At 36.6% G+C, this 14,149-nt stretch overlaps 1 protein-coding gene across 1 annotated transcript; it reads right to left on the bottom strand.

Annotated features, from left to right (window-relative positions):
* Window positions 1–6,258: 6,258 nt before the first annotated feature.
* Window positions 6,259–7,942, bottom strand: LOC111881583 (mitochondrial import receptor subunit TOM20). The gene is made up of 6 exons (XM_023877985.3): window positions 7,762–7,942; window positions 7,288–7,366; window positions 7,041–7,210; window positions 6,859–6,906; window positions 6,672–6,785; window positions 6,259–6,587 (listed from the first exon to the last, which is right to left on the bottom strand). Exons 1-6 carry the CDS (start codon window positions 7,858–7,860, stop codon window positions 6,474–6,476), a joined length of 624 nt encoding a protein of 207 aa, XP_023733753.1. The 5' UTR covers window positions 7,861–7,942; the 3' UTR covers window positions 6,259–6,473.
* Window positions 7,943–14,149: the final 6,207 nt, after the last annotated feature.

The raw sequence follows: 14,149 nt of genomic DNA, 5'->3' as shown, positions 1-14,149 counted from the left end.
GTGTACTCATCCTCCACTTAAGCGTCCAACTAACCTTCATTAATTAGCCATTATGTCTACCAACCCTCCAACAACCCGTAGAGGACAAGGAAGAGTCGGTGGTGGGGGCATAAAGTCTGCTTCACAAATCTTTGGTGCTTAAGGTAGCAGAAATTGATACCTTTTTACCCTAATAAGCCAAACAGGATTCCGACCAACACCCTAAAATCTGTCAATGTCGACTCCACCACCTCCCTCACTTGACTCGATAAATTATGGAGATTTTCTCAACCTCAACAACCTGCATTTGATTTTTTGCGACTGTGGAGACAAGATTGCTGCCAACCAGATCGAGATGCTGACGCTTAAAGATCATGTGGGTAAAGATTTCATTGTGTGCCGTGTTGATCACATCAGTCTGCATCACAAGTTGGAAGATCATGACAGGAAGTTAAAAGCGATTGTTGTGGTGATGGGCGGCGTCATGGTGGCAATGCTTGGGATGATGATGGTTGGGGTCAAAGTCCTTTTGAAGCTTGGATAAGATGTTTTGGGTACATTATGAAGCTAGGATAGTTATGGATTTTCTGTTCTTAGTTTTTTTTTTTTTTTTTTTTTTTGTGTTTCATATCTAACGATCATGTTAAAAGACCTGTGTTAATGACAGGCATTTTGTTTGTATGTTAAGTTTTTAAATGGAAAAGGACCTGAGTAGCTCTCAGGCGTTTTGCATCCAAGTACATTTGACCATTTTTAGTTTGGTTGTAAGATCATGCAAGAACAAGGATCATAACATATGTTGGGTTGTTGTACCCCACGTGTGTTGCACGGTGAGGGTATTTTTGTCATTTGATGCTTATAACGGCTATAAATAACCCTGGAAGACCATTTTGTTTTCTCTTTTTCAAAGCAACGGTGATCCTTCATTTTGTTTTCTCTTTTTCAAAGCAAATGTGGATTGAGATTCAAAAATTCGCACATGAAGATTGTGTGTGGGTGTGGAAGTCCAGCAATAATTCGCACATCGAAGACTGTCAATAACCCTGGAAGACCATTTTATGCATGTCCAAACCAGGTAATTGTATTCATATGTTTAGAACCCTAGTTTGACGATCGGTTTTTTAATGTTACCTTAATTTTTGTTTTAGGGACCACGATCAGGTTTCATTTCTTGGGTGGATGAAATAAAATGCAACAATGAAGACATAATTTTAAGTGTACTCTTGAGGTCGAAGAAAAACCTGCAAGCAGAGGTGTTAAAGTTGAAGCTGCTTTTACTTTGTAGTTGGGTGTTTTTTGGGTTTAATCATTTATAAGTTGTAATCAAATGTACTTTAATCAGTTATAAGTTATGTACTTGGATTGGTGAATTAAGAACACTATGTAGTTATGTGATGGTTCATTGATGTGTTGTTGTGTCATTACCCTTAATCTAGTCAAATAAAAGCAACTGTTAATGTTCTTGGGTTGCGTAATGTCATTACGTATAATGTCTTGTGCCAATACCCTTACTTACAAGGACGACATTTTTGTCCATTAAGCACATGAATAGCACATGACAAATAATGGGAATTGACTGCATGCTAGGTGAAAAGTAATAAGAATCTGAAAGTCTTAAACAACCAAAGCATGATAATATGACAAACCATTGTCAACGTAAACATACTAACTTCACACAAACAAGTAAATGTCAAATCAAACAAACAAGTACAACTTAAAACCATTGTCAAACATACCCATAGGAAACCATCAAATTATACCTACTCATTAAGGTCTACCGGGTTTGCACTAGTTTCACCTTTCCCATCCTTGGTCTTAACCTTCTTTGCAGGTTTCTTTTTTATGATCCTCTCAGATTTTTTCCTTTTACCACCAATTTTTGGTCCACTCCTTCCTTCATCACCTGTAGTTGGTCCACTCCTTCCTTCACCACCTCTAGTTGGTACACTACTTCCTTCACCATCTTTACCCTTGTCATTTGTTTTCCTTTTCTTGACCTTTAGTTTCCTGCTCTTTTGCACCCTTGACCTTTCTACATGTGGCCTTTCAACTTTGGGACAAGTAACCTTGTTATGCTCTGATTTTCTACACACACTACACAAGATTATTTTCCCTGCCTTAGACACAGTGTGCCTTGGAAGCTTTTCTGATGCATCTATTCTTCTATTTACCTTTGGTCTAACTGGCATTCTTCTCTTCAATGGTGGTAAGGGTGGTATAAACTCAGTAACTGGCCACATGTTGTTGCCATTCATCCCATGTATTTGGTATTTGTAAATGTTCTTGTAGAAGGTAGCATACAACATTGGATCAACATAAGTGGCTACATCTCTATTCAGATATGATATGGTAGCTACTGAGTGCACACAACCATAACCATTAAGTTGCCATACTCTACAAGTACAAGTCTTCTTGTCAAGGTCAACAACATATGATTCTGCCAGGTTTCTAGTTTCAAATTGGTTAAGACCACTTGGTAAAACCTTCCAATACATATTAAACCTACCTTATTAGTTAGTATGTCACTTATATTAAAAGTGTAAAGATTAGAAAGTACATTTGATCTCTTTTCAATTTATTTAGTAGGAGTGTTATTGATGGGCAGGGTTTGTAATCAGGCCATGAACAACCTTTCATCTTCAAATTGTACAGCATCTCCATAACATATAATCTAATCTCCTCTAACATGGTGATGAATGGCTTTTTCCTTGCATCCCTGATGACACTGTTAAAGCTCTCAGACAATCCATTTTCCACTGCATCACACATCTTTCCTTCTTGAAAGAATGCTCTACTCCAAGATTTTGGGTTTGTTTCCATAAATAGGCTGCAGGATTAAGTACTTGAATCTCCTTCATGGCAGCATTGAATAAAGGCTCAGTGGATGCTTTGCTTGCCTTCCAAAACATGTTCTCATAGTGTACACCACTAAATCTTTTCCTAAATTTGGCTACAATATGCCTTGCACATTGCCTATGTTCAGCAATAGGAAGCACTTCCTTGATAGCCTCTAACAACCCCTACATAATAATAGTCATATTTTAAACATCTTGTAACTTAATTGTGAAATATATAAAAGTTGTAAGTATATGACATACCTTGTGTTGATCCGACATCAATGATATACCAAAACCATCCTCTAGATGAAGGTCATCTTTTAGATTTTCCAAGAACCATTTCCAATTTGCTTTGTTTTCTACACGTGCAACTGCCCATGCAATTGGGAATATGTGATTATTAGCATCCCTTCCTACAGCAACAATTAGCTCTCCTGAACATAAACCCTTTAAGAAACACCCATCCAAATTTATAATTCTTCTGCAACTCCCTCTCCACCCTTGCTTTAGGCCATCAAAACAAATGTAAAACTTGCTAAAATAAGTCTTACCATCTGGCATAGCATTGACATCCATTTTGACTGTTGATCCAGGATTTGATCTTCTTATCTCCTCACCATATGACCATAGCTTTGCATAGTGATCCACTAATGTTCCCTCAATCAACTCAATTGCATACTTCTTAGCTCTTCTACACTGTCCCATACTTACATCTATCCCAAATTTCTCTTTAACCTCGTCCCTAAGGAACCTAACACTAACTTTTTGTTTCTGTAAGAATTGGGTGGTGTAATGGGTACCTATCCAAGCATAGTTGACAACTGAACCTAATTTGAAGTTTCTTGCACATTTATGCTCATTTATGAGACTCTTGATTTGGAAAGATTTTTCTTCACTCATCCAAGATGCCCACAATCTAAACTTGCAAGCACTGGAACAACATTTCACTAAAAGTCTCCTGCTATCATTTTCTTGTAGCATAACTGACAACCATTTGCAACAGCATAGTTACACAGCATGTGTTTCGGTTGTTTAGGATTCACAAATCTCATACCTAATACAGGCTTCTGTTTTTTCCAATGAACATTGTCATTATAAATAGCTTGCTCATTAGATATTACTTCATCATCGACTACATGCTCATATAGCTCTTCATGAGCAGGACTGTCAGGGGTAACTTGGTCCTTTGGGCACAGTTTGCTCAAAAACTCATCATCTTTTGTCTTATTCATAGGAATACATTCATCAGCTTCATTGTCAACTTCCAAGTCAATGCCATCTTCTTCCTTAACTTGCCAATCCTCCCTACTACCTTGTAGATCCTCCATATCACCTTGATCATTCTCAACTTCAATGTTAATGCCATCACCTTCCCCATCTTGCAACTCTTCCCTAGTGCCTTGCAAATCCTCCGTAACACCTTGCCAACTATGACCCAAAAAATCCTTAATTTTCAATTCCATCATCCATATCCATACCACCTTACACTTCTTCACCAACTTCAATTCTATCAGATAATTCATCTAATGAACTGCATATTTCGCCTTGCTCCTCATGGATCCATTGATGTACATTAACACCAAGATGGTCTATGTATACATTAATAACACTACCAGAAGCATATCCTACTTCGATGAAGTCCATATACTCTATATCAGTAGCTATTAACCTCAATCCATCAGGGAACACCACATCGGGCATGCAAAAGTAAACATTGATGCATACCTCATTAGCGAATCTTTGAATGAACCCCACAAACTCGTTCTTGTCCATTCCAGCAAAATCGATATCATCGAACCTTTGTTCTGCACCATCTGAGTAACAAATAGCGGGGTACCTCGTAAAAATTCCAGCAAAATGGAGATCTATCTTCATGTAGACAACCATAGGATTGATTATGTTGGCCGATTTCAGGAAGAGTTTAAGAAACAGATTCGTGTCAATCACGGTTTGAAAAAAGTATACGAATGCAAATGGTAGCATAATAAATGAAAGGGACAGTTGAGAGGGTTTAAACGGATATAAGTTTCATTTAGTGACATAACACGTGGCAATGACCTGACATATTTAATCTACTTGGCATTGAGGTGGAATAAAAAAACGTCATAGTCGGATGGGTGTGACCGGTTGCACCCTTCAAATCTAGAAATGTGACCTTTTAAACCATAAAATGACAAGTATAAGCCCTTTAAAAGCAAAAAAATAATCTCAATGGACCATTTAAACCAATATACGAAAGATAGTTGGGTCATAGTGACAATAACCCATCTTATAATTATCGTACAAAAAATCATCGACAAAATAATCTTGTACAAGATGTTCGTTTGCAACTTCACAATCCTTATTTAGATATCTTTTACTTCTCTTGAGGGCATTGGAACTTTCACCATTGAACATTGTAGTAGTCACTTGAAGGAATGCGTTGGAAAAAAAAAACACCATCTTCATCCGAAGATGATTATGAATTATTTCTATAATTGAATTGTGTGTGTATAAAATATTTAGTAAATAGAGTGAATTTTATGAAAGTGGTATATGGTATTTATAATGCTTGTAAAGATTAAAAAAATATATATATTATTATTTAAACGGTCAAATGACGTTGTCTCCGTCAAGAACATAGTTCGTACTTCGGCCAACCACAATAAAATTGACAGCGTCATCCTTAGGGCGGTGTTTACTCCGATGACACGCATATCACGATTCCGGAAGGCCTTGGAAGTAAAAAATAGAAATCTATTTGATTACTCATCCATTAAACATATAAACGTCATGTTCAAACTTCTAGTGTTTTCTATTAAACAGTACACGTCATGTTCAAACTTCAAGAGTTTTCTATAAGCGTCCAATTATTTTTCCAATATGGATATGTTTTAAATTTTTTTCTTAATGTAAAAAATAGATGTGAAACTTTTGAAAACAACACACCATCTTCCCTTTGAGCGACTTGGTCACAAAGAATCGAAACTTTGCAAGAAAATAATACTATTATTTTATATGTAGTTGCTCAAATGTGGGTACTAAACCTAAAACCCTAAATCGAAACTTTGCAAGAAATTGGTTAAAGCCAACTATGAAGTTGGTTTGAAATATTACTTTTATCTTATCTTATGTTTATCATGGATTTCGAAGTCGAGCCCATAAAATGATAAATTTTGATTCGCTCATATATGATTCTAAATTTCTAATGCAAACAAAGCCTAATAAAAAGTATACAAAAATATCATGTTTTATGTGTATGTACCTAAATTAAAAAGGTGGAATTTAGAGAACTATATAACTTCAACTATAATACAATTAAGCAAGTATAAACTTGTGCACATTCAACTTGCTATCCAATATTATTGCTTAAAGTATTTTTGGGTTTACCAAAATTATTAGCAAGATGTAATAATCTAATTTGTATAGCACTCAAACGAAACAACATCTTCAACTAAGTTAGTAAATTATTCAACTGAAACAAGCCCTTCTATTGCAACTAATACTAATCCACTACACAATTCTCGAACAAGCTATCAGTAATAGAACAAACCACCAAACTGTATCTCAATGGACTAATGATTACACGGAGTTGAAAAGAATTTAACATCGAGCAAAGGATACAACATTTGTGTCTATGGGACCCAAAAAAAAAAAAAAAAAAAAAAAAAAAAAATCTTATTTTGGCACGTTAGATTTGGCCATTCCAATCAATGTAACAACCCCAACTGCAAGGAATATCCACCCAAATATATCATACTTTAAATCACTGCTCTTCTTCTTTGAGGATTTCTACAACACATAAAAACAATCAAAACATTAGCCAAAAATAAAATAACACTTTGATATTATTTATTTGGGTTAATTTGATACAACCTTTGAATTTGAAAATGTAGTAGTAGTAGTAGTAGATGTAGATCCTCCACCCAAAGACTGTTGAGATTGACCAAATCCTCCTTGTTTGTGGATCTCGTTGTGCAGATCAGATGCCTGGAAACATTATAAAAAATTATTAATGAAACGAAAGAGTATAAAAGAATTCCTAAAATGTATTTAGAAATACCTTAGAAGAGTTTGCCAACGATTGAAGATAATGTTCGTTTCCTGGACACTGAGACAACAAGTGCGAGATCATAAACATTCAAAATTAGATCTAAAAACCAATTGATATTTCTGAGATTAATCGAATATGTTTATGAAAAAAATCAAAGGGAAAGATTAAAAAAAAAAAAAAAAAAAAAAAACCTCGTCTACTGCCTTTTGGAAGAATTCAGCTGCAAGATCGAATTGAATCTGAGCTTCATCATGATCAGGGGTTAGAAATCCTTGAGTGGTGTAAGCGTTTCCTAAGCACCATAGAGCCTCATGTTTTGCAGGATTGATGGATAGAGCTTCATCCAGCTTTGAAACAGCATCTGAATTTGTTTATCAAATTCTTAGTAATTGATAAATTGATTATTGTTGTGTTCATGTGAAATTCTGCATACAGTACCTTTGATCATCTTCTTTGATTCGTTGATGTCTCCAAATTGGGATAATTCCAGTAGCACTCCACCCCATTTTGTCAAATTCTGTTATCATTACAACAAGTCATATTGTTGTTTCTCGGATCTAATATTCCAACAATTGAATTGATTTCATGAATTCGACAATACAAAAACAATCATGTCGTGTTGGGGAATCACTCATCTTATATCTGTAAATTTTGAAGTTCGGATGGCTATGAGCAAAAAGGTAAAAATATCATTTTACTTCCAACATAAGAAGACAAGACAGCTAAAACTTAATTCTTTTTAGCTTTTTTTCCCGTAATTTTAAAAGCAGAGAACAGGGTGTAATCGAGAAACGTACGTATCGACATAAATTATACACATATAAGTAATTAAGCAAACTATAAGATTAATAACAGAAACAACATATCAAATAGAAACAACTGATAAATGAATTTAGAAATGAAGAAACTTACATCGACATCGTTAGGGTTCTTGGCGTATGCAGCTTCTGCGGTGATACGAGCATGTTCAAAGATCATGAGTCGTTCTAAATCATTTTGAGTTGGTTCCATCGTTATGGATGGATCCCTGTTTCGATGATTAAAACTGACTAGGGTTTATGTCTTTATGAAGAAGACGAAACTGTGGAGAAGTAGAGGGTTTTACTTATATGTCTACGTGTGTTGTCTTTCCGTTTCATACGTGATCGGGCCGGCCGTATCCAAGGCCCATCAAAGTTCAAGGTTTATCTTATCCAATAGTTTGAATAACTTTAAAATAAATATTAATATTAGAATAAATAGGAAAAAGCTCCCAGATGGGAATCTAAAACCCGCACCCATTTTGACCGGGAAATTCCCAAGTTGATCGGGAATGGAGAATCCCCGAATAAAAAAAGTGGGGAAGGGGATGGGGATGGGGATACCCCTAATCCCCGACCCTGGACCCGTCCCCGATATATATTAATATATAAAAGTAATACAAAACATATATTTATAGTACAATTTACAATACATAGAATTTTATCCAAGTAACCTAACTCATTAGTAATTTTTGGTTGAAATTATATTTTGTTTTTCTTTTTATATTATTTAAACTCATGTATGATTTTTTTTTTTTTTTTTTTTTGTATTTTGTTCATTTATTTTACCTCAAATATCACTCTGATAATTTTTTCTACTTGATTTCTCATGTATATATTTAAATATGGTAGAAATTTTATTTATATTTTTTATGCAATCTATATATTTTTTATATTTTGTAAAATCTTTAAACTTATGCTGGTAAAATTGAAATTTAAATGTTTTCTTTACATAAATTTTTTCATATTAAATTGGTCAACTCTTTTTGTGGTTATTTTGAATTAATTTTTTTTCACACGTCATTTTATGAATTTTCTATTTTATTAAATTTCACATAATATTTTAATATAATAGTTGCAATAAATATAATAATAAATAGATATCAATTCATTAATGAACTTACCTTTTAATTTTAAAATTTTCAAGTTAAAGCTCATTAGTTTCTTTTGTTTATTTATTTAAACTAGTTTATAACCCGTGGGAATCACGGTTATACAATTAATTAAACTTTTAAAATAAAACTAAAAATTATTAATCAATTATTTTAAATAAATTATTAATTAAGAGATTTTTTTAGTGATATAAATTTTAATCATTGATTTAAATAAATATGTGAAATTATATCACTTTATAATGTGTATTAAGTTTATTTTAATTTTTATTCTAATGTTATTAATTTAATATAATTAGAGTGAGAAATTTAAATTTTGAAATTTGAAATGGAGAATTAATAGGTTTTCAAATGTCATGTATTAATTAGGAAATATAATATGATGACACATAGCAAAATGAGAATAAAATATGCATTAATTAGGAGACTTAATAAGATGACACATGTCAAAAGGAGAATAAAACTATTCTTTTATTAGATAGGGAGATTATTTGTCTAAATTTAATAGATAAAAAACATTTCAATTATAATAATTAATTATTTTTTTCTTATAAATTCAAAGTTCTCAAATATTTTGACATTTATATTTACCTTTTTTTTAATTTAACTCATTTAATACATGAGTCTCACAACTAGTACCTAATTATATATATCAAAATGCTCGGATGTGATAAATTATTAAATTGGTAATTGGATTGCCGGGGTTAATTAACATAGATAAAGTTTCTAATAAACGTAAAAATATTAGATTGTGTTGAGTTAACTTCAAAACTTTTTTATTTAAACTTATAATATATTTAATTAAACTAATTTATATATCGTGGGAACTACGGTTACAAAAATAATTAAATTTTATCGACAATCATAACCAAAACTATTTAAGACGAATTTAAATTTCACCTAAAAATTAGAGATCAAATAAATAATTGTCTAACTTATTATTAACATCAATACTTTTTAAAAAATAAAAAAATGATGAGAAAATGACAATTGTCCTTTTTTTATAGAGCATTTGAAAAAAAAAAAAAACATAAATTATGAGAAAATGATAAGTGACACTAATAACTGTTCTTTTATTAATATAGAAATATATGACTATAAATTTATATAATTAAATAGCATGGAGATTTATTTAATAGAGTAAATTATAGTTTCGGTCACTATGGTTTACACCAATTTATATTTTTAATCAAACTTTTTAATTTTTGACAATGATTGTAACGTCCCAAAATTTATAACCAAAAATTTCATTTTTGTATTAATAAAACTATCAACCAAACATGTTTATAAATAAATAATAAGTGAAATCAGAGTATGTCAACATTCATCCAAAAATAAATCATAGTCAAATAAAGCGGAAATCATGGTGTGTGTGTGTGTGAGAGAGAGATGCGATCATCCAGATCTCTTCCCTTTCGAGCAGAAAATACCTAAAACATAAACTAAAAACCGTAAAAACAAAGCTTAGTGAGTTCCCTAAAATACCGCATACCATACATATACGTCAGCTCAAGGCTATAACGAGTCTATTTTACCCATGAGTCTATTTCACCTCTGAGTCTATTTCAACTCATATGTCAGATTAAGGCTGTACCGAGTCTATTTCACTCTCAGGTCTATTTCACCCCCGAGTCATTTCAACTCAATCTGTAGCACCTGGTTTCTGGTATGTAAATCTTAATTGAGTATTTTCCTTTTTAAGCCTTGGACTCGGCGAGTCATAGGTCCGACTCGCCGAGTAGGGACGAGACCCCGGGACGCGTTTAAGTTGGCGACTCGGCGAGTCCATATACTGGACTCGACGAGTCACCGCTGTTGGATGAAACCCTAAGTTTTTGGGGTTTGCACCCTATTTAACCCCCCTTTCCGCCCCTGGTCAGCCCCCATTCACCCCCTAGAGCTCCCAACCCTCGTTTAAGATTGTTCTTTGAAGAGTTGAAGCTTTTGTTGTGTGTTCTTGAAGGTTTTGAAGAAGAAGGGAAGTAGATCCAGAAGAAGGGAAGCCATCCAAGCACCATTGTGTTCTCTCAGCAGTTTCTTTGAGGTATATCCCATTTTCCCCATGTTTCTATGCTTAAGGCTTCATTTAAGACATTCTTGGCTCATTTCCAACCTTGTAGGTGCATGATAATTCGAAATAAGTTGATTGGTCTCTAGATCCAAGCATAGTTGAGCTCCAGGAGCTCAGATCCACTACCTTTATGAGCCCATATTGCATATAAACCTTGGATCTACTCTTTTGGTGCATATTGAACCCTAAAAATCTCATACATGGATATTTACACGTAAAGTTGGAAACTTTACGTGTTATTCATGCTCTAGGAGCCCAGATCTACGAATGACATGGATTGGATTCGAGCAAAATCGCATTTTTAGCTCTTGCATGGAGCAGACTCGGCGAGCCGCTCATCTGACTCGGCGAGTCCAGTCGCGAGTCTCCGGGTTTGTCTCCTTTTTGCTATGTCGAGTCGCGTGGTGAGTCCAAGAGGGACTCGGTGAGTTGGAAGCTAAAACTCACCCATAGTGGAACTCGGCGAGTCAATGCCCAGACTCGGTGAGTTCAAGGCAATCTCCTTAGATCAAGATCAGACTCGGCGAGTTGTTCGTACAACTCGGCGAGTCACAGTATAACTTGTTCTTCGGATGAAGATGAACTCGGCGAGTTGTTCATACAACTCGGCGAGTAGGATGAAGGACTTGAACATCAGTTTGGAAGGAGAACTCGTCGAGTCGATGCCTAACTCGACGAGTAGAAACATAATTCAGGATAGTCATTTGGACATGGACTCGGCGAGTTGGCGAGCCAACTCGGCGAGTCGGGTCAACTGGAAGTTGACTCTGACTTTGACTTAGAGAATGATCATGGGTAAAATGGCCATTTTGCCCAAGGGTCAGTTAGCAGTTTTTGACTAAGTGTTTGGTGGGAATGCAGCCGGAGGATTTTCGGAACAGCAGCAGCAGCTGTCAGACTATTCCCACGAAGATCAGCAGCTACTCCGAGGTGAGTTACCTTCCAGTAGCGGTGGGTCTAAGGCCACAATGTCGGCCCACCAGTAAGAGACGTATGATAGATGATTATCTTTGTGATATCATCTAGGTTTGCTACTACCTGATATGTTATATGCTAGCATGATATGTTATATGTGATAGTAGTAGAGTTCGGTTGTTAGGACCGAAGGGTAGTCAGACACCCCAGATACGTCTGACAGTATGTTATGATATGTTTGCATGCTGTCTTGTTATGTTATATGCGATAAAGGTAGTAGGAGGGGACCAGTCCCCAAGTTCGGTTGTAAGGACCGACGGGTAGGTCAGCACCCCATAATGGCTTGACATGGGTAGGTCAGCACCCCAGAATGGCTTGACACGGGTAGGACGGCACCCCAGAATGGCCGCACGGGTAGTCGGCACCCCAGAATGGCCGTACCGGGTAGTCAGGCACCCCAGAATAGCCTGGCAGTATGTATGTTATGTGTTGTATGGTATGTGGTATGATGGGGGAACTCACTAAGCTTTGTGCTTACAGTTTACAGTTTTGGTTTCAGGTACCTCTTCATCGAAGGGGAAGGAGCTGGCTCGGTAGCGGCACATCATGCATACACATTGGTTTCCGCATTTACTAGATGCCCTTGGGATTTATACTCTGATGTTTCGATTGGTTGTATGACTTGTCTTTTGAACATGGTTTATGATGTGATGTAGTTTGGTCAAACAATATTTTATCTATTAACATTTTCTAAAAGTAATGTTTTTAAAAACGAAATTTTTGTCCTGCATTTTTGGGATGTTACAAGTTGGTATCAGAGCCCTGGTTTGAGGGATTCGGACACACCTTCGGGGGTGCTCGAACTCAAATCGAAGGATTAAAAGATTTTGGAAAGAGAAAATGTTTTCAAAAAGGGTTTTAAGAAAGAATAATGTGTGTGATGTGCGCAACCGGCCAAGCTCGAGTAAGTATTCCCCAATGTACCCATACAAGTTATTTATGTTTATCAGTTTCCGTAGAATAGCATGCTAGAATAGGACTAAGGATCTAGGAGTGATGCCTTATGTGCCTGCTTTATGTGCTTCTGTATATGAAAGAGCTGCATGCTAGAGCTAAGTAGACAGCAGTTGGGTAGCCTGTTTAGGTTATTCCTGATAGTACGAGTTTAGCATTGTATGCTAGTTCAGTTCTCTCTTCGAGGACAGAGTTGCTTGAGGTCGTTTTCTTACGTCCAAATGTTGCTTGCTTTGTGCTATGTGGGCCTTGAAGTGATGGGATTTAACTGTTAGGTGAATACGTTGAAGTCACATGTGATCAGGGTTGAATAATCTCAGAGTGTTGGATTTGACTCTATTGCGTAGCTCTTGTTTGAGTCTTAATCGTTGTAGAGATGAGTCCTTTACTCGAAGGATTATTCGAGCCTCAGCGCATGTGATTGTATTCAGGTAATAGTTAATTGGCATCACCAAGAGGCCTTCAGCAGCTAAGGGCTGGGTTGGGTGGAGTTAGAGGTTTCCTAGGGTAAGCCTAGGATAATGAGTAGCGGTGATCAGCAGTAGGGGAAGGGACTTGGTCGAGTCGAGGCAGTCCTTGGGGAAGGTATGGATAGATGTGGAAGGTAGTATGGGCCCGTACTACTAAAAGCAGAGGATCCGTACCCCAACCGAGGAAGGCTAAGATAAGATTAGAGAACTAGTAGTGGGTGGGATCCCTCCAGGGGTATCAGTATCGCTAATAGTTGTTATTTCTTTGTATTTCAGAATGGTGGTACTACGCCCGAGACCAACAGTTGGCAGTTCAGGAGAGGGATCGGGATCCGGATCAGGTTCCGAGCCAGTAGATGAGAAGCTATGCGAGTTCATCGCGTCAGAGATCACTAGAGATATCCTGGAGTCGACCCCCATTATCTTCGGGTCGATCAAGGAAGGGATCATCGAGATGATGGAGGATCGCCTCAGGGCGTTCAGGAGCGACATGGCATCTGGCCAGTCGGGATCTCGCACGCTGTCCTTTAAGGACTTCAGGGGCAGCGGTGCGCCGGATTTCCACGGGGTGAAGGACCCCATTGTTGCCAGGCGGTGGATTGCAGACATCGAGTCTGCGCAGTTGACTAGATTCTGCCCTGAGGGGTCGAAGGTGAGGTATACAGCAGGGTGTTTACGAGATCAGGCTCGAGATTGGTGGGAGTCAGTGGGTGATTCTTTGGGAGCCTCAGCTATTGAGGCTATGACCTGGTCAGACTTTGTGACCAGGTTCAGGGCAGAGTTTGCGCCGGTTGTCGAGCTTCAGCAGCTGTCCAGGGAGTTTTTGGATATGAGGCAAACGACATAGACTGTGGCGGAGATCACCGCCAAGTTCCGGGAGAGGGCATTGCTGGTGCCCCAGTACGTAGGAGATGAGGA

Source organism: Lactuca sativa, chromosome 3, assembly GCF_002870075.4.
Source record: "Lactuca sativa cultivar Salinas chromosome 3, Lsat_Salinas_v11, whole genome shotgun sequence".
Taxonomy (NCBI): domain Eukaryota; kingdom Viridiplantae; phylum Streptophyta; class Magnoliopsida; order Asterales; family Asteraceae; genus Lactuca; species Lactuca sativa.
Note: the sequence above shows the minus strand (reverse complement) of the source record. Positions and strands in the feature narration are given on the sequence as shown.

Bases quoted from the DNA above. Each gene is read 5' to 3' on its own strand.
- LOC111881583 (XM_023877985.3), bottom strand. From the start codon at position 7,860: ATGGAACCAACTCAAAATGATTTAGAACGACTCATGATCTTTGAACAT. The intron at 7,367-7,761 runs GTAAGTTTCTTC...TAATGATAACAG, and splicing joins AGAACCCTAACGATGTCGAT to AATTTGACAAAATGGGGTGG. The intron at 7,211-7,287 runs GTACTGTATGCA...AAACAAATTCAG, and splicing joins ATCAAAGAAGATGATCAAAG to ATGCTGTTTCAAAGCTGGAT.